Source organism: Pristiophorus japonicus, chromosome 11 (genome assembly GCF_044704955.1).
Source record: "Pristiophorus japonicus isolate sPriJap1 chromosome 11, sPriJap1.hap1, whole genome shotgun sequence".
In the NCBI taxonomy this organism is placed as follows: Eukaryota; Metazoa; Chordata; class Chondrichthyes; family Pristiophoridae; genus Pristiophorus; species Pristiophorus japonicus.
In genome coordinates, this window is record NC_091987.1 from 87,831,568 (window position 1) to 87,853,029 (window position 21,462).

At 47.7% G+C, this 21,462-nt stretch overlaps 1 protein-coding gene across 11 annotated transcripts in view; it reads left to right on the forward strand.

Moving 5' to 3' along the window:
* The window catches only part of LOC139276151 (type 2 lactosamine alpha-2,3-sialyltransferase-like), a 124,515-nt gene that overhangs the window by 45,496 nt on the left and 57,557 nt on the right, over positions 1-21,462 (forward strand). For 3 of the 11 annotated variants that reach the window (XM_070893687.1, XM_070893688.1, XM_070893694.1), the window contains exon 1: positions 20,441-20,643. The exons of 7 other annotated variants lie outside the window; for them this stretch is intronic. In XM_070893687.1, the coding sequence (XP_070749788.1) occupies positions 20,544-20,643 (100 nt within the window). In that variant the 5' untranslated portion in view covers positions 20,441-20,543. Of the gene's footprint in view, positions 1-10,109; positions 10,193-20,440; positions 20,644-21,462 lie in introns of those variants that run through there. One more of the 11 variants, XM_070893697.1, reaches the window with a different exon arrangement.

Genomic DNA, 21,462 nt, shown 5'->3' on the forward strand with positions numbered 1-21,462 from the left:
ACTTCCCATGACCCTTGACTCCCCTATCGTTCAAAAATTGGTCCATCTCCACATGAAATATATTCAATGACCCAACCTCCACAGCTTTCTGAGGTAGAGAATTTCAAAGATTCACGACCCTCAGAGAAGAAATTCCTCCTCATTTCCATTTTAAATGGGCGACCCCTTATTCTGAAACTGTGCCCCCTAGTTCTAGATTCTCCCACTAGGGGACACATTCTCTCTGAATCTACCCTGTTAAGCCCCCTCAGAATCTTATACATTTCTATAAGATCACCTCTCAGTCTTCTAAACTCCAATGAGTATAGGCCCAACCTGCTCATCCTGTCTTCATATGACAACACTTAATATCTGTAATCAACCTCGTGAACCTTCTCTGAACTGCCTCCAATGCATGTATATCCTTCCTTAAATAAGGAGATCAAAACTGTACGCAGTACTCCAGGTGTGGTCTCGCCAATGCCCTGGACAGTTATAGCAGGACTTCCCTACTTTTATACTCCATCCCCCTTGCAATAAAGGCCAACATTCCATTTGCCTTCCTAATTACTTGCTGTACCTGCAAGCTAACTTTGTTTCGTGTACAAGGACCCCCTGATCCCTCTGTACCACAGCATTTTGTAATCTCACCCCATTTAAATAATTTGCTTTTTGATTTTTCCTACCAAAGTGGATAACCTCACATTTTCCCACATTATATTGCATCTGCCAAATTTTTGCCCACTCACTTAACCTATCTATATCCCTTTTGCAGATTCTTTGCGTCCTCCTCACAACTTGCTTTCCCACCTATCTTTGTATCATCAGCAAATTTGGCCACATTACACTCGGTTGCTCTTCTGGGCTATAGAACAAGGAAGGAGTGTTGTCAGATGCAGATCACGTAACAATTCACTGTAATGGATTCTGCTCTGCCTCAGGATTGACTTAACCAGCTTTATTAGGAGAGAAGATTTACAAGGATGATACCAGAAATACGAGGGTATACATATCGTCAGGAAAGGATAAACGGGCTGGGGGCGAGAATTTCCAGTGGTTCACCGCCCGGTTTCTCGGCAGTATTGGCCGTTTTGGGCAAGAACCGGGTCGGCGAAAAACTCCCCAGCTGAAGCACACCGGCGGTTTCGAAGTCCCGCTGGGGAGCGGACTACAGGTGTGCACCGTCCTCCGATTGCCCTGGCGAGATCTTTGACTGAGCGGGTAGGTAAGTATGAAAAAAAAACGCTCTCGAGGATCAGTGGAGCTGGGCAGTAGGTAGGTAGGAGCTACGATATGCGGACGACGCCTGCATCTACGCACAAACGGAGGCTGAACTCCAGGACATGCTCGATGTATTTACTGAGACGTATGAAAGCATGGGCCTTGCGCTAAACAACCGTAAGCCAAAGGTCCTCCACTAGCCTGTCCTCACCGCACAGCACGGCCCCCCCCAGTCATCAAGATCCATTGCATGGCCCTGGACACCGTGGACCACTTCCCATATCTCGGGCGCCTCCTATCAACAAGAGCAGGCATCGACGACGAGATCCAACGCCACCTCCAGCACGCCAGTGCAGCCTTCAGCCGCCTGAGGAAAAGTGTTTGAAGACCAGGCCCACAAAACTGCCACCAAGCTCATGGTCTACAGGGCTGTAGTAATACCTGCCCTCCTGTATGACTCCGAGACATGGACCATGTACAACAGACACCTCAAGTTGCTGGAGAAATATCACCAACGATGTCTCCACAAGATACTAGAAATCCCCTGGAAGGACAGGCACACCAACATCAGCGTCCTCATCCAGGCTAACATCCCCAGCATTGAAGCACTGACCACACTCGATCAGCTCCACTGGGCAGGCCACATAGATTGCATGCCAGATACGAGACTCCCAAAGCAAGTGCTCTACTCGGAACTCCTTCATGGCAAATGAGCCAAAGGTGGGCAGCGGAAATGCTACAAGGACACCCTCAAAGCCTCCCTGATGAAGTGCGACATCCCCACTGACACCTGGGAGTCCCTGGCCCAAGACCGCCCTAAGTGGAGGAAGTGCATCCAAGAGGGCGCTGAGCACCTCTAGGCTCAACGGCGAGAGCATGCAGAAATCAAGCGCAGGCAGCGGAAAGAGCAGTCCCACCCACCCCTTCCCTCAACGACTATCTGTCCCACCTGTGACAGTCTGTGGCTCTCGTATTGGACTGTTCAGCCACCAAATAACTCACTTCAGGAGTGGAAGCAAGTCTTCCTCGATTTCGAGGGACTGCCTATGATGGAGTAGGCTGCAAGAAAAAAGTAAGTGGTTTTTTACTATTTATTTTCAAAATCTGTTGGGGTGATTTAATTTAAACATGCCTTGGGAATATTTTTTGGATTTTTTTTAAGTTTAGGTTTTTTGAAAAGTTATTTTTATTTTTTTAGGTGTTAGGCCCAACCTGCAGCCTAGGTAAATTTTTATAGATTTAAAAAATTTTTTCACCCATTTTCTTTAGGCACCGCCCAATCTACCCTAAATTGCACTTTTTCGCCCAGATTGGGGGTGCAAGGCCCATGTTTTTCACTGGGCGGCTTTAAAAAAAATATTTCGGGAAGTTTTCACCGGCGATAATCTTCCCAGCCTTAGCGGTTTTTTGGGCGGCAGTCGGGCGCTGGCGGGCTTTGGGGAAATTCTAGCCCTGGGTTTCTTTTCTGTTGAGGGGTAATCTAATGGAGGTCTTTAAACTTCTGAAAGGTTTTGATCGAGTGGATACAGAGAGAATGTTTCCACTTGTGGGGAAGAGCATAACTAGAGACCATCAATATAAGATAGTCACCAAAAAATCCAATTGGGAATTCAGAAGAATCTTCTTTACCCAAATAGTGGTGGGAATGTGGAACTTGCTACCTCGGAGTGGTTGAAGCGAATAGTATAGCTAGATGCATTTAAGGGGAGATTAGACAAGCATATAAGGGTGAAGGGAATAGAGGGTTATACTGAGGAAAGATGGGAGGTGGCTTGAGTGGAGCATAAACGGCAGCATGTACTGGTTGGGCCAAATGGCCTGTTTCTGTGCTGTATATCCTATGTAATTTTCTATGGCAACCTTAATAGCACAGCAGTCCCGGAAATAGAAATACAGTGAGCTTGCCAGGACAGATTTTCCTCTGGCACATTGAAGGACAGTGTTTGGAGAAGGGAAATGGGAAAATATGGCTTATACACTGTTGAACTTGAGACCTTGGAGTAAAGGTGTGGTGAGCTCTGACTAAATTGAGCCAGTGGGAGCAATATTTGGTTAAAAGGCATCACCGCTGTCTTTTCAGAACTTTGTGCAAACCTAAATATTTGCATTTTATGTTTTTGAACTGGTTGCCTTGGCTGTTACTCCGCAGCAATAAAGGTTCCCTTTATGCTCGAGAATAAGTTCAAGCTTCTTAGTTACGGTAATGATGCGTGTATTTTTCTTTCCAATTTGGGCTTCAGTTATCTCTGCAAGGGGCCAATTGTAGCAGGGTTGATCCAGTGGATGTGGAAAGAGAGGAGATTGAATTAATCTTTTTCTTACTGTAGACCTGAAGAAGAAAATTAAGGTTGTTTAAAACTGGTAATTCCTTGTAGCTGGGTGATCGAAAACCATATGGCAGCATTCACAGACAGTGATATCATCGGAAATCTGATACTTCCTAATTGAAAAATGTCACTAACATTTGAGATTCATTTAAATGCTCACTAGTTGATCCACCAGCAGTCAGAGGATATGCTTTCTTGGAAGGGAGTGGATATGCTGTAGCATTACTCATTGTAAGTGAGATAACGTATGTTGTGCATGAGGGGCTTATTTGGTTTGTAAGGATTTGGAATGAGGCCTGTTAAAAATGGCATTGGCTGGGCACTTTGTGCAGTGCAGGAGAATTCTGGCTGTTGTTAAGGGTGGTTATCAACTGTGTTAATCGGATTACTACTTGTTATGGGTAGGATATCAGCACGCTGCACCGATTACTACCAGTTACATATAGATGATCTGCTTTATGGTATTGCATTTGGTTATGAGAGGAATCTGAGTGTTACTATTCGTTATCTGCAATTTCACTGAGTTACTATTGGTTACTGGTGGAATCAAACATCTCCACCACCTCTGGTTTTCTCTCTCTGAATCCCTTCCACATTTTTGGTTTCCCCTGTTCCCCACCCTTGGTTTCTCTCCTTCATCTACTCCTGGTTCTTGGAACATTTCGCACAACAGCTGCTGCCGCAAAACCATGAGCCAAAGATTCTCCACTACAGGGGGCCCAACTTTTATAATGTAACTGCAATAACATTTACAGATGTCATGTCGTCAGACCTCTTGCGTGATGAAACCTCCAAGAATACCACCAACCAGAGTTGGCAACCCTATCTGGTGCTCTGATTGCTTGATTTATCTCTTCGACAGCCGAACCGAGCACATGCCAGCAAGTCCGTATTCTACTTAATGGAAAATACTGTATATTTTCTCATTTTGTAAACTTGTCCAAATTGTACATTTTAGAGGAACACACACATACAAGTAAATTACAACAGGGATTACATCTCAAAGTACTTCATTGGCTGTAAGATGCTTTGGAATGCCCGGAGGTCGTGAAAGGCACTATATAAATGTACATCATTTTTTTTATGGGTAGATTTTATGAATTTGAATTTTGGGTGGAGAAATCAATGGATTTTCAGTCCATTCGCATAAAATGTACAATAAAAACAATTGGAGTAATCACATCAAAATAATCTCTTTGGTTCATATGATGTGGCATGTAAAGGACTTGTTGCTGGATGGAAAGTGTTATGTCCAGAATAAACTAATGTGATTGAGTACTGTAGACGTGAGTAAGTGTGACCTTAGTCTCTTTATTCTAACTCCAGAATGTTGTTGCAGCATGGGAGGCCTGCTTATACACAGTGCTCCCAAGGGATGCTGGGATCCCTTAGGACTCCAACAGATATGCCCACTGGTGGTGGTAGAATGCTGGTTACATAGGGTTGCATACACAACATCACTCCCTCCCAAAGTCAGTATAGTACATTTATTTACAGGGTGAGACGTCTGGGGCTTTTTGCTCCCTGGTTGATTGTCTCGGTACAAATGCAGGTGCAGGTGAGTTGGTTGGTTCTTCGCTGGGCTGCTGGGGATGTGGTCGACCGTGATGTCGGTTGCCATGTGTGTGTGTGTTGGAGGGTCGAAGTTGGTGGTGTCCTCTTCAGGTTGTTCGTGGCTGTCTGTGAATCACAGTTTGGTTTGGTCCAAATGCTTTCTGCAAGTTAGTCCATTTGCGAGTTTGACCTGAAACACCCTACTCCCTTCTTTGGTTATGACAGTACCAGCAAGCCATTTGGGACCATGTCCATAGTTGAGTGCAAAAACACGGTCATTGACTTCAATATCACGTGACAAATTTGCGCGATCATGGTACATGCTTTGTTGATGCCGCCTGCTCTCGACGTGAGCATGGAGATCAGAGTGGACGATAGAGAGCCTTGTTTTGAGTGGCCTTTTCATGAGCAGCTCGGCTGGGGGAACCCTGGTGAGCGAGTGGGGTCTGGTGCGGTAGCTGAGCAGGACTCGGGATAGGCAGGTCTGCAGGGAGCCTTCCGACACGTGTTTTCAAACTTTGCTTGCTGGATTGGACTGCCCGTTCTGCCTGGCAATTGGATGCGGGCTCGAACGGGGCAGATGTGACATGCTTGATCCCATTGCGGGTCATGAATTCCTTGAATTCAGCGCTGGTGAAGCACGGTCCATTGTCGCTAACAAGGACATTAGGCAGGCTGTGTGTGGCAAACATGGTTTGTAGGTTTTCGATAGTGGCAGTGGACGTGTGTACAAACATTATTACACACTCAATCCACTTTGAATAAGCATCCACAACAACCAAGAACATTTTGCCTAGAAACGGGCCAGTGAAGTCATCGTGGATCCTAGACCATGGCTTGGAGGGCCATGACCACAAACTTAGTGGTGCCTCCCTGGTTGCATTGCTGAGTTGAGAGCATGTGTTGCACTGGCGCACGCAAGGCTCCAAATCTGAGTCGATGCCGGGCCACCTCACATGGGATCTGGCTATAGCTTTCATTATTACTATGCCTGGGTGGGTACTGTGTAGGTCGCGTTTCCCTGCCTCTCTTGGGCAAAACCACGCGATTACCCCACAAAAAGACAGTCTGCCTGTATGGACATTTCGTCTTTACGCCGCTGGAACGGCTTGATCGCTTCTTGCATCCCCACTGGAATGCTGGACCAGCTCCCATGGAGGACACAGTTTTTTTTTTAACAAGGGACAGTAAAGGATCCTGGCTGGTCCAGGTCCTGATCTGACGGGCCGTAACAGGCGACTTTTTGTTTTCAAATGCATCCATCACCAAGAGCAAGTCTGCATGCTGTGCCATTTCCACCCCGGTGGTGGGTAAAGGTAGTCGACTGAGGGCATCAGCGCAGTTCTCTGTGCCTGGTCTGTGGCAAATTACATAGTTATATGCAGACAGCGTGAGCGCCTATCTTTGGATGTGAGTAGAGGTATTGGTATTGATACCTTTGCTCTCTGTGAATAGCGATATGAGCGGCTTATGGTCAGTTTCTAACTCGAACTTAAGCCCAAACAGATACTGATGCATTTTTTTTTTTACCCCGTAAACGCATGCCAGAGCGTTTTAAATCATGCTGCAGGCCCTTTCGGCCTTGGACAAGCTCCTGGACGCATAAGCGACCGGTTGCAATGTCCCCGATTCGTTTGCTTGTTGTAACACACACCCGACCCGTACGAAGACGTATCGCAAGCCAGCACTAAACGTTTACAAGGATCATACAGGACAATCAGTTTGTTGGAACATAACAGATTTCTGGCTTTCTCAAAAGCTGTCTCTTGTGATTTCCCCCATACCCAGTCATCTCCCTTGCGTAGCAACACATGTAGAGGTTCTAGCGGGTAGGAAATTACCAAAATAATTATGGAGTCCCAGGAATGACTGCAGCTCCGTCACGTTCTGTGGTCTCGGCACGTTCTTGATGGCTTCCGTCTTGGCATTGGTGAGTCTGATGCCATCAACCGCGATTCTTCTCCCTAAGAACTCGACCTCTGGTGCCAGGAAAACACACCGAGCTTTTCAACCCGAGTCCCACACGATCTAGCCGACTTAGAACCTCTTCCAGGTTCTGCAGGTGTTCGGTGGTGTCCCGACCTGTGATCAGTATGTCATCCTGGAAAACCACGGTGCGCGGAACCGACTTGAGCAGACGCTCCATGTTCCTTTGAAAAATAGCCGCGGCCTATCGAATCCCAAATGGTCATCTATTGTAGATGAACAGACCTTTGTGCATGTTGATTCAGGTGAGGCCTTTCAAAGATTCCACCAGCTCCTGTGTCATGTAGGCCGAGGTCAGGTCCAACTTGATGAATGTCTTTCCTGCTGCCAGCGTTGCAAATAGGTCATCTGCCTTGGGTAGCGGGTACTGGTCCTGCAGCGAAAAACGGTTAATCGTTACTTTATAGTCCCTGCAATTTCTGACCGTGTCATTGCCCTTAAGAACCGGAACAGTCGGACTGGCCCACTCTTTGAACTCCACCGACGCGATGATGCCCTCTCGTTGCAGCCTATCAATCTCAATCTCCACTTTCTCTCGCATCATATATGGCACCGCCTGTGCCTTGTGGTGGATGGGTCGTGTACTGAGAATCGAGTAGATCTGCACCTTCGCCTCCGAGAAACTTCCGATGCCTGGCTCAAACAACAACGGAAACTTGCTCAGAACCTGGGCACATGAGGCATTGTCGACGGACGAAAGCGCTCGGATGTTGTCCCAGTTCCAGCGGATTTTACCCAGCCAGCTTCTGCCAAGCAGTGTGGGGCCATCTCCTGGTACTATCCATAGTGGTAGTTCGTGCACTGCTCCATCATAGGAGACTTTTACTGCTGCGCTGTCAATTACAGGGATCAGCTCTTTAGTGTAAGTTCTAAGCTTGGTGTGAATAAGGCTCAGCTTGGGCCTGTGTGCCGTGTTGCACCACAGCCTGTCGAAGGCCTTTTTGCTCATGATGGACTGACTCGCACCCGTGTCCAGTTCCATGGATACTGGAATTCCGTTCAGTACAACTTTTAACATGATCGCTGGACATTTCATGGTGAAGGGGTGTATCCCGTACACTTCTGCCTCCTCGGTTTGAATCTCTAGTTCAGTTTGATCCGCCATAGATCGGTCTTCCTCTGCAATGTGGTGGTTTGCAGGGCTTACAGCTCGTCTGCACATTCGCTGGAGGTGTGCCATTGTTCCACAGCCTTTGCACGCATAGTGTTTGAAGTGGCATTGATGGACTCGATGATCACCTCTGCAGCGCCAACAAGGTGTTAACTGCCTCTCATTAACGCTTGATGGCGGACGTGGAGTCATCTGAGGTCGTGCAGCTGCAGGCGTGTACATTCTGCCATATACATTCCTGCCTGAAAACGACGTTACTTTGTGTACAGTACTTGCCAAAACATCTTTATGCTGCGAGATTTATTTGGTGTTATCGCTGGTGGGCATAAATGCCTGGGCTATCATTATGGCTTTGCTCAGGTTCGGTGTTTCAACAGTCAATAGTTTGTGAAGGGTAACCTCCTGGCCAATGCCAAGCACAAAAAAGTCTCTTAGCATTTGCTCCAGGAATCCATCAAATTCGCAATGTCCTGCAAGGCGCTTTAGTTCGGTGACATAGCTCGCCACTTCCTGGCCTTCAGACTGTTGACCTGTGTAAAATCAATACCTTGCCATCAGAACGCTCTCCTTTGGATTTAGGTGCTCCCAGACCAGCGTACACAGTTCTTCACACGATTTGGTTGTTGATTTCATCGGAGCAAGAAGATTCTTCATGAGGCCATCGGTTATTGCCCCGCAGACGGTGAGGAGGATCGCCCTTCGTTTGGCAGCATTCGCACTCCCTTCCAGCTCATTGGCCACGAAATATTGGTCGAGTCTCTCCACCACTGCCTCCCAATCGTCCCCTTCTGAGAATTTCTCCAGGATACCAACTGTTCTCTGCATTTTCGCGTGATGGTTTGTTATCTCGTCGCCAGTTGTTATGGCCAGAATAAACTAATGTGATTGAGTACTGTAGCTGTGAGTAAGTGTGACCTTAGTCTCTTTATTCTAACTCCAGAGTATTGTTACAGCATGGGAGGCCTGCTTATATACAGTGCTCCCAAGGGATGCTGGGATCCCTTGGGACGCCAACAGATACGCCCTCTGGTGGCAGTAGCATGCTGGTTACATAGGGTTGCATACATAGCAAAGTATTTTTATTTCACGGCTAGTTGGCTCACAATAACAGCTGGTATACTCCATACTTAATGTTGTCCTCACTAAAGGATTCAGTGTCATGTTGTCACTGTAAAGTTATCATTTATTGGACAGAATTATTTCCACAGTAAAAAGCCCATAATGCCATGAAATTAAAAAAATTTGACCTTTTTTAGTTGCTTAAATCAGTCCCGCTACTTATTAGGAAATAAGTGTTCTTCATATTTTGTTTCTTTGGGGAAATTGTATTTCCTAATTGCAATAACAAAATAAATTTAAGCATAATATAGACAAGTGGATAATATTTAATGGGGAGTTGAGCAGCATTTCTCATTTCTTTTCTTCCGAGACAAAAATTGGCATTAAATATTGAAAAAAGCCATTAATTCCTGAAATTGGCACCTACTTATAAAACAAAAAATGAAAATATGTCATAAAGATATTTTGCGCAGGACTTTGATCATTTTCTCTCAGAGACCCATTTCCCCAGAGCAGCAGAGTTCCATTCACCGAGGACACAGAAAAACCATCTGGAAGAATTTGACGGCTCCATTTTAATCTGTGTGCTTTGGCGTGGTGCTTTTCAAGGTAAATCATTATCAAACAAAACTCTCTGTTCTGCCCCACCACTGCCTTTTAATCACCATCTCAGAACAGGCTATATTACATCAGTTTGAATTTTTCCACAATGTATGCTAGTAATCTTTTATGTCTAGTCTGAGTGAGACTGCCAATTATTGATTTTAGTGTTGAATTAAGAACAGTTTTGTGTTGTGAATACACGCCCACCAGGAACTGGGTACAAACTATCCAGACATTTTATGTAAGATTCTTGCAGCCAGCATAAAGAGGAGACTTCTATCCCTTCAGTCTAGTCTGGATTTTACTGCACGTCAAGTGAAAGGAAAGTATATCTGTGCCACCTATGCTCGAGGTATTTTTTCTTTGTTTTAAATAGAGTTAAATTTCATTTCCCACATGTAGCATAATGCTTCTCTTGGGTATGAGCTGTCGTGAACAGCGTGGAAATAGATAGTAATTATATTTAATTTAGTTCTGTGAAAATTTCATTTTAAAACCAGAAAAATCAAACTAATTGTTTTTGTAGTAGTGAATATTATTGATTTCGATAAAGAAAATGCAGAGCAGAGCTTTTGATAAGTGACTCCAAAATAGGGAATTGTGGCTGGTAGCTATTATTCTATGGCCCTAAATGTGTATTGTGTGAATGTACTGCCAAATCTTGTAACACATCACTAATCCAAACCTTAAGACATCAAGGAATGAATTTCCTTATGGCTTCTCCCGCTCTACTGGTGGAAGTTTGATGGAAACCCTGTTTATGTGCGAATCGAGTTTCAATCAAAGTTATAGGAGCAGGAAAATCTTGCCGATTGACATTTAGTTTGAATTTAAAGGCCAACTTTCTGTATGCGTGGAGTCTTGTCTATCAGGAGCGCTTTTTAGGACACATGACTGGTGTGCTGCTCATGATTTTCCATCTGTGCAAGAATGTGCATTCAGAAAATTGGGCTGGATTTTCAGCTCATTTTCACCCCATTTAGCACCTCGGTGGGGTGCAAAAATGATTATTTGGATGTGAAACGAGGTGCACAAGATTTTGCGCCCAGGTGGAACTTTCGGCAGTGGTTTTGCGGCAGCGCTAAAATTTAGCCCCCGACCGTTGTTTTGACCGTTTGGATGACGTAAATTGTCGTGCATCGCTGCACTAGCACCCCGGGTGGAACTTTTGAGCATATCGCCCGATTTAACGTCCGCCCGGGAACCCGCCAAGAAAAACTAGTCCAAACCAGGCGCGAATAGCGCCATCTTGAAAACGGAGAAGAAAGTCACAGTTGTCAGTGATTAAAAGCATTGGGAGAAGAGCACTGCATTACTGCATACTTTTAGTTGTGATTTTTTTCATGAGTTTCTAGTTTGTTTTAAAGGACATTTTAAAAGATGGGGGCCATGCTATGTCAGGAGCCAGTAATCCTGGCTGCTACATTTATATGTCGTCGATCTGGAAGAAGGCTTATTGTTGATCATTTGCAATGTAATCGAAGAGGTTGCAGACATATGGGGAGGAGGCCTTGCCCTCAACTAGTTTACAGGGAACAGCGCTCATATACCTCCAGCTGTCTGAGGCACAGTGCGTTAGAAGTCTGCGCTTCCGAAAAGTGGTGCTGACTGAGATATTCCGGCTCATGCAGGCAGACCTACAGCCTACCAGTGGCAACAAAACTGCACGGCCCTTCGAAGTGAAGGTGACTGCGGCACTTGCCTTCTATGTCTCCGGCTCCTTTCAGACATCAGTGGGGGACATATGCTCCATCTGGCAGCACGCTACACATTGCTGCATTCGCCAGGTGACTACTGTACTGTATGGATGCAGGATGGAATTCATAAACTTCCCAATGACCAGGGAGACCCAAAGTGAGAGGGCTGTCTGCTTTGGACAATTTTCTGGCTTCCCCAAGGTTCAGGGTGCTCTTGACTGTACACCTATTGCTCTGTGAGCACCTTTACAGAATCCAGAGGTTTACCGAAAGGAATTCCACTCCACTTCTGCGACCATACTCAGTACATCATGGCAGTCAATGCCCAATATCCAGGGAGCATTCAGGATGCTTTCATCTTATGTGAGAGTAGTGTCGCACTCATGTTCCAGCAAGGCCAGAGCTGAAAGCTTAGGGACCAAAGGTTATGGCCTCGCTACCTGGCTCATGATCCCCCCCCCCCTCCGGAAGCCGAGCATTGCTATAATGAGAGCCACGCAGCCACACGCAACATCATCGAACAGACAATTAGAGTGCTCAAGCAGCGCTTCCGATGCCTGGACCACTCTGGAGGCTGCCTACAATACTCCCTTCAGCAGGTCTCTGAGTTCATTGTGGTGTGCTGCATGCTACACAACTTAGCCATCATGAGGGGACAGGATTTGCCAATGGAGATTGCAGGATCTCCTCAGGAGAGAGGCAGGAGGATGAATGAGGAAGAGGAGCCTGGCAAGGACCCCATGCCCCCACCACCACAACCATAGGGGAGGTCGCGTGGAAATTTTGCCGCTGCAAAAGCCTTATGTCAGCAGCTCATAATTGAATGCTTTGCTTGAAGAGTGAACGACACGTTTCACCATTGCCTGGGCACTCTATCCCACCATGTTGACTTTTTCCCCCTCTTATTCTGCAAATGAGACACTACACAGGAACGGTTAAGGTGAACAAAAGAATTTATTAAACATTGTAAGCTTTGTCAACTTTGTAAACTTTAATAAAATAACATAAATTAGCTGCATCCAGCAGTTTGATAATTAACCGCAACAACATTATGAACAAGATAAATCAGAACATCATAAAACATAAAACACAGGATGCATCCAGCATCAACGACACAAATGCAGCAACCGCTGCCCCACCATATATTTTACCACCGGCTTCCCCCCCTTCTCCTTATTCCCCTCCCTTGCCTGCAGCTCCTAACCCAAGTGGTCTCAAGATGGAGTGCAGTAAGGCTGCCAGAACGCTGCTGTGTTGGGGCAGAGACAATGGAGATGCCGTCTGGGGACACACTGGACCAGCTCGTGTTATGGAAGGCTCGTCTTCTGACTGGCGAGCCTCTTCATCGGCGTCGCCAGTCACAGATGGTTTTGGTTTGGGTGTGACAGTGGGGAATGCAGAGAGTATGGCGGAAGGGTTTATGGACTGCATCACCTTCCCAAGCTGAAGCAGAGCTTGTGCCTGTGATGCACCATATTCCGCAAGGGTTCACGCCACACTCTCCGGGACTCCATTGTCATTGCTGGAGGCCACCAGCCTCGTGTGGGCATTGATGGCCTCGCAGGTATCACGGTTCGCACAGACAATCTGCGACCCTACCCCTGCAATGGTTGCAGTGAGACTCTCGATAGTCACGGGAATCCTACCCAAGGCATCAAGGAGCTGACAGGTGAGCCTGATGCTCTCCCTGGACAGTCCCACCATGTCCGCTTCCACGTCTGCCTGTCTGTCAGCAGGCCGACTTTGCCGACTCACCTTCTGGAGAGATGGCATATCGGATTCGACCCCAGAAATGCATTGCTGCATGCCACTGGTCCCAGGAGCCTCGGCGATGTCGAACCCCGAGAAAGTTATGTCATTGCCCTCAGACGATGTGAGTGCTGGTGGTAAAAGAGGGGTGGATTGTGTCATGTATTTAACTATCTTGCAATGACATAGTCATGTAACTGTAACTCATGTACACTGTACCTTTACCCTAGAAATGCACACCCTGACCACAGGGGGTGAACTTGTGGGAGACACTCCTCACCTGGGTTTCCAGGTATAAAAGGGAAGGTCTCACCCAGGGTCAGACTCCTTGGTCCTGGCAATAAAGGTGAAGGTCACTGAGTGACCGTGTATGATATATACATGCCTCGTGTGAGTTTGTTGTAAGGTGCAGGGACACCACATTTGGCGACGAGAAACAGGAATCACTGAACCAAGAGGATGGCCACTGGCAGCACAGGGGAATGTTACTGTTTGGGTGAGGACTGGGACGACTTCATGGAAAGACTCCAGCAGAGCTTTGTCACAAAGGACTGGCTGGAAGAGACAGTGGCTGACAAGCGGAGGGCGCATCTATTAACCAGTTGAAGACCACAGACGTATGGGCTGATGAAAGACCTGCTCGCACCCCAAAAGTTGGCGGACAAGTCTTTTGAAGAGCTCAGCCAGCTGATCAGTGAGCATCTCAAGCCGGCGAGTCGCATACACATGGCCCGGCACCGGTTCTACTCTCACTGGCGTCTGGAGGGACAAAACGTCTCAGACTTCATGGCGGAACTGCGGTGCTTGGCCAGTCTCTAAGTTCTCGGATGCCTGCAGGGGGGAAATGTTTAGGGACTTTTTCATCGAGGGCATTAATCATGCCGGCATTTTCAGGAAGCTCATAAAGACTAAGGACTTGACTTTAGAAGGGGCGGCGTTGATAGCTCAGACCTTTATGGCAGGGGAAGAGGAGACCAAGCTAATTTATGCGCGCAGCCCTGGTCCAAACGTGGCGACGGACCGGGGCGTTAACATGGTAAATGCAGCTCGGGACCCCGCAGGCAGGTAAGGGCATTTCGAAACTGCCCAGGCAGCAACAGGCTCTAGGGTGGACCCGCAACAAGGACAATGGAAAGGGGATCGGCAATTCATGCCATCTTGAGGAACAATGCGTCCCGCGATGGGACCATTAACACCCACCATCAGAGTGCTTAGAAACAGCCAAATGGGCAATCAGAGCGGAATGCCTGGTAATAGTCCTTTTGTTAACAGCAATCTCAATCTCAGCTCATGCTGGAGGTGCGGTGGTAGACATCTTGAAGCTGCAGGTTCCAGCAATATACCTGTAGGATTTGTAATGTCAGTGGACACTTGGCCAGGATGTGCAAAAAGGCAGTAGCGAGGCTAGTCTGCGAGACAGAGGAACTAGACGAGGGGTCTGCAATGCAGGATGAGGCCTGGGGTAAAGCCATAGATGCTGAAGTTCAGCGGGTTCACGTGGCTGACGTCCACAGCTCATACACTAAAACACCACCCATGATGATGAAAGTCTTACTGAATGGCATCCTGGTGCACATGGAGCTGGATACGGGAGCTAGCCAGTCACTCATGAGCGCCCAACAATTTGAGAGACTATGGCCACACAGAGCTAGCAGGCCCAAACTGGAATGCATTGAGACGCAGCTACGGACGTACACCAGAGATCATTCCAGTGCTGGGCAGTGCAAACTTGGTGGTAACACATAATGAATTACAGAACAGGCTGCCACTCTGGATCGTTCCGGGAAATGGCTCCGCGCTTTTGGGGAGGAGTTGGCTAGCTGAGATGAATTGGAAATGGGGAGATGTGCATGCCATTTCATCTGTGGAGCGAAGTTCATGCTCATAGGTCCTGCAAAAATTTGGGTCACTGTTTCAACCTGGTGTTGATACGTTCAAGGGCACTAAAGTAGTGATACGCATCACTCCGGATGCCAGACCAGTGCACCACAATGCCGTACGTGATGCTTGAGAAAATTGAATGTGAACTGGACAGGCTGCTCAGAGAGGGCATAATTTTGGCCGTTGAATTCAGCGACTGGGCAAGTCCCATCGTTCCTGTCCTCAAAGCAGATGGCTCAGTTAGGATTTGTGGCGACTACAAAGCCACCAACAACTGAGTATCGCTGCAAGACCAATACCCGCTTCCGAGAGCGGAGGACCTTTTTGCCACGCTGACAGGTGGCAAGCTGTTCACAAAGTTGGACCTTGCTTCGGCCTACATGACTCAGGAACTGGCTGAAGAATCCAAGCTTCTGACCACCATCACGATGCACAAAGGATTATTTGTCTATTTGGCCGTTTGGCATTCGTTCGGCAGCAGCCATCTTTCAGAGAAACATGGAAAGCTTACTCAAATCCATTCCTGAAACGATCGTATTCCAAGACGACATTCTCATAACTGGTCGAGACACTGAGGAACACCTCCACAACTTGGGGGAGGTGCCACGCCGATTGGATCGGGTAGGCTTGCGGCTGAAAAAGGCCAAGTGTGTGTTTTTGACCCCAGAGGGCGAGTTTTTGGGCAGGAGGGTTGCTGCAGACGGGATCCGGCCCACTGAATCAAAAACTCAGGTGATCCGCCGGGTGCCCAGGCCTGGCAATACGTTGGAGTTGCGATCATTCCTGGGACTTTTGAACTATTTTGGGAACTTTGTGCTGAAGTTCAGCAAATTGTTGGAGTCGTTACACATGCTCCTGCGTAAAGGTTGTGAATGATTTTGGGGGGACTGTCAAGAACGGGCTTTCAATAAGACGAGGATCCTGCTGTGTTCCAACAAAATGTTGACTGTGTATGACCCCTGTTTTAAAAAAAAAAAAACTGGTCTTAACATGCGATGCGTCATCCTACAGGGTTGGGTGTGTTTTGCAGCAGGTTAACAATGACTGCCGACTCCAACCGGTGGCTTACGCCTCCAGGTCGCTCTCCCAGGCAGAGCGTGGATACTGCATGGTCAAGAAGGAAACACTCGCGAGTGTTTACGGTGTGAAAAAGATGCACCAGTACCTTTTTGGTAGACAGTTCGAGCTCGCTAACAAGCCGCTAACATCCTTGTCCAACAGCAAAGCTGTCGACACCAATGCGTCAGCTCGCAATACAGCGCTGGGCCCTCAAGCTGGCTGCGTATGACTACACCATACGGCACCGACCAGGCACCGAAAATTGCGCCAACGCGCTCAGCAGGCTCCCACTGGCTACCACCGAGGGGGCGTCGGAGCAAAGCGCCGAGATGGTCATGGCCGTTGAGGCTTTTGACACTGCGGGCTCCCCCATCACAGATCAAACTCTGGACCAACAGGGACCCCCTCCTATCCATGATAAAGAAATGTGTCCTGACTGGGAATTGGGCGCCCGCACACAGGGCGTGCCCTGAGGAGTTTCAAAGACAGATGTATGAGCTCTCCATCCAAGCTGACTGCCTGCTATGGGGCAGCCGTGTAGTCATGCCCCAGAAAGGAAGGGAAGCGTTCATCAGGGAACTCCACAGCGAGCACCCTGGCATCGTGTTAATGAAGGCCATTGCCCGGTCACATGTATGGTGGCCGGGGATTGACTCAGATCTGGAACACTGGGTTCGCAGGTGCACGACGTGTGCCCAGCTGGGCAATGCCCCCAGGGAGGCCCCACTCAGCCCATGGCCCTGGCCCACCAGACCATGGTCACGTATTCACGTAGACTATGCGGGCCCGTTCATGGGGAAAATGTTCCTGATAGTTGTCGGTGCACACTCGAAGTGGATCGAGTGCATCATATTGAACTCGTGCACGACATCCATCACCATGGAGAGTCTGCGTACGGTTTTCGCGACCCATGGCTTGCCTGACATCCTGGTCAACGACAATGGCCTGTGTTTCACCAGCCATGAATTCCAGGAGTTTATGTCGGGCAATGGTATCAAGCACGTCAGGACAGCGCCGTTCAAGCCGGCTTCCAATGGCCAGGCTGAACGGGCAGTCCAAGTCATAAAACAGGGCATGCTATGCATCCAAGGACCCTTCCTTCAGTACCGCCTATCGTGCCTCCTGCCCGCACTCGCTCACGGAAGTCCCGCCAGCGGAACTCCTCATGAAACGCACGATCAAGACGCGGCTGTCCCTCATTCACCCAGCCCTGACAGACCATGTTGATGGCAAGCGCCAGTCCCAAACCGAGCTCCATGATCGAAACTCAAGGGGGAGGTGTATAGAAATAGATGACCCGGATTTGTTCTTAACCATGCTTTGGGACCTAGGTGGCTTGAGGGCACTGTAATTGGCAAAGAAGGAAATAGAGTCATGGTGGTCCGACTAAACAATGGGCAGATATGCCGCAAACACTTGGACCAAGTAAAGAATAGGTTCAGCATAGACACTGAGGAACCTGAAGATGAGCATGAGAAGGCACCAAAGACAGCTGTCAGCATGCACAGTTCCTGCGGTCAGCCTGGACAGGCCGGAATCATCTCAAGTGACAGAGACGCGTGCCGAGGCTCAACCACCAGAGCCACAACTGCGGCGCTCCACGAGAGAGCGTTGACCACCTGACCGACTTAACCTTTGACACAAAAAGACTTAAGGGGGGAGGTGATGTCATGTATTTAACCATCTTGCAATGACATAGTCATGTAACAGTAACTCATGTACACTGTACCTGTACCCTAGAAATGCACACGCTGACCACGTGGTGAACTTGCAGGAGACACTCCTCACCTGGGTTTCCAGGTATAAAAGGGGAGGTCCCACACAGGGTCAGACTCCTTGGTCCTGGCAATAAAGGTGAAGGTCACAGAGTGACCGTGTCTGATATCTATGCCTCGTGTGAGTTTGTAGTAAGGTGCAGGGACACCACAGATTGCATCCGCCCCGGAGTCGGCTGTTCTCTGAACTCATTCTCCTCCTCTTCCTCTTCCTCCCACACAATGGCCTGACATGGAGTGTTGCTTTGAGGGATGCTGTGGCTGGTCATCTGGAAGTAGAAAGCAACAGACGTGTGGTTAGCAGCAGAGGAGGGGGCAGGGTGACATGAGGAAGGTCGCTTATCACAGGCTCATTTAAAGGACTGCCGCTACTTCATTATATTTAGTCCACTGCATGACACTGCCCCAACCCTAGTCCACAGACACTGCATGACATTGTTCCAAACTCGTCCATAGGCACTGCATGACATTGCCCAACCCAGCCCAGGGAGTGTGCAGGACTTGCCCTCAGTATCCAAGTGGGGATCAGCACCCCCAGTGGCAATTGCCCGACCTGAGACGCCGATGAGGCCTGCCACTCTGTCCACAATGTCAGTGCGTGGCAGGGACTGAGGTGGACAGCACCTGTCTGCACCTACTCGCGCCGATTGTTTGACTTCTTTGCCTGCAAAGATGAAAATGGGAATGCTTACAAGACAGTCCATCTGCACAGATAGCCATCAAAGCACTTATACCATGCTGTATGGAGAGAAAGCAGGAAAGGGGTACTGAGGGAATGATTAGCCATGATCTTATTGAATGGTGGTGCAGGCTCGAAGGGCCGAATGGCCTACTCCTGCACCTATTTTCTATGTTTAATACAGTCCTCTGTTTAATGGCCTTGGAAGTTGCACTAGGTTCATTAGGAGGAGATCAAAGTGTGGAGACATCTTATGAGAGCTCAGAAAGCAATCTTAATAATGTGTAAAGATCATTCATGACAAATAAGGTGCCAAACTAAGCCTACCTATGTGTCATGCATTTTAGAAGGCAACCCACAGAGTGCTGAGAGGCATCAATTGCATGAGAACAAAGTGTTTAAGATTTATAATTGAAGTAATGAAGGAGTGCATGAATAAAAATTGTACTCTAACGACCCTCGGAAGATCATTGGTCAGGAGTGGCACACAGTGCCGAAAAAAGTTCAATGTGTCTGAGGCAGAGACCTCCTCCGCTATTTCCCTCCATATGTGATTAAAAATGGATGGCGGGTTCTAGATCCGCCCCTCCGATGTAACACTTGCCATCTTCTCTCCACAGCCCCCACTAGAGCTTCGTTAGCCTCCTGGCTAAATCACCTGGCACGCTGTCTCCACTCCTTGTCCTCCATGATCAAAATCCAATGTTAAAATGGCTGATTCAGCCCCGGGTGTACTGCGCATGCGCGCGGCTGTGCCCTGCATTAGTTTGTGGTCGGACAGCAGACCAGAAGCATGGGAAGAAAAAAAAATTTGCGCATGTGCAGAATGGCCGATTTTGTTAGCGCTGGAACTTTCGGCTGCAGCGCACAGTGTGTGGTGCAACATCGGAGTTAGCGCCAACGCTCCACGTGAACTTTCATTTGCTGAAAGTTGTGTGCTCTGGCGCTAATGCTAACCCGGCGCTAACATTTTTGGTTTCGCCGCGATTTGCACCCGGAAACGGGCAAAATCGCAAAAACGTCGAAAATCCAGCCCATAGTGTTCACACCAGAAGCATTTTAATTCCTTTATCCCTTTATTATTCATTTTATAACGTGTGCTTCAATTGAAATAAATCAGGGTAACATTTTGATTTTAACTATAAAGTATAATGGGGATGTCCAAAACATTAGGTCTCTTTGCTTGAATCCACCTGCTGTAACTCGTAGGCAAGCCACAGATGATTGTCAGTCAGGGTAGAAATGCCAGTGCCGCAACGGCCACACCGGATGCGTGTCCACCCATCGGAACAAGCAGATTCTCAGAGTGCACCAAGTGGGGGAGCCACTGCTGGTCGGATATGAGGCATAGTGTAATCTGTTCACTACCTACTCGCAGGCTGGTACGTCACTGCAAATGGCAATTGACCTCTGTGCCATTTGAAATTGACATGGCGGGGCCCACATGCAGCTTAGGATGTCCTATACTGAGTTCTGACGAACATCCATCGACCTGAAACGTTAACTCTGTTTCTCTCCATAGATACTGCCTGACCTGTTGAGTATTGCCAGCATTTTCTGTTTTAATAAAAAAACAATTGGTTTTAAAAAAAAAACATTGTTCAGTCAATATCTAGATCTCAAATCACTGAAGCTATGGTGAATTTTATTATGGCAAGTGATTCCTTCATTGGTGGTGGTATAATTGCTGCAATAGCAGGCAAGTACTCCTCCAAACCACTAGAGGGTATACACTTTTTCTGTTCTGAAAAAAGAATGACTTCCAGCCTATTGGATCAAGAGCCCACCACAAGCAGCCTAAGTTGGATGCTGAAAAAGATATACTTTAAAATTAACAGAAGAACATTATTATTGTAACTGATAATGGAGTTGATTGGGACACTCTCAACTAAAACCTCTGAACTCCCTGCTGCCTCTAATGTAGCACTAGGCCTGCAGGGGCATAATGTTGCAAGATTTCACTGTAAGTAGTTTTTTGGATTTAAAACAAAATGCTGAAATTTTCAGCCGTTTTACAGCATCGTTATCTCCCCCATTGAGGGAGTTTGCTGTACCTCCCCCTCCTGAGGTAGTTCCCCAGCCTTTGTTCCCTCTCCCCACAATCCCTATTCTCCCCCTTTGCCCCCGCCCGGCCGATTTCATCTCCTTGCCCCTTCCCCCCCCCCCCCCCCCCCAGAATCATAGAATAGTACAGCACCAAAGGAGGGCATTCGGCCCATCAAGTCTGCGTCGGCTCCTGCCCCCCCCTCCCCCCCTCATTTTCCATTTGGGTCTAGTTAACCCCTTGCCCTGTATCCCTGGATGACCTAAATAATGCATTTGGTCTTAATATCCTGTGTGCAACGTCATGGGAGATTGGCCAGTAGTATGTTAAAATTGTTTTTCCATTCAGCACCCAACACAGCTTTGAAGTCAGGAGAGCGAAAATGGAGTTACTTGCTCTTACCTAATGTTTGAGCACTATGGAACTCTGAAATGAGCATTAGATGATTAATATATACAGTTATTCCAATACAAGGAACATCCATTTATCAATTTTAAAAAGTAAAAGGGTAGAAATTGATCAAAGGCCAGTTCCGCCCATTTACTGTCAAAGACCGCTAAGATCCTGACGGTGGGCAGAACTTTGGTCAAAAAAGGAGGGAGAAAAACGCCCGGCGGCAAAAATGGGCGTTATACGCCGATTCTGGGCAGCAAATGCAATCCTGGAGAAAGTAATGCCGAGGCTGGAGTCGAGTACAGGGAGGGGAGGGGGGGAACACACAAAATAAAATGTTCAAAA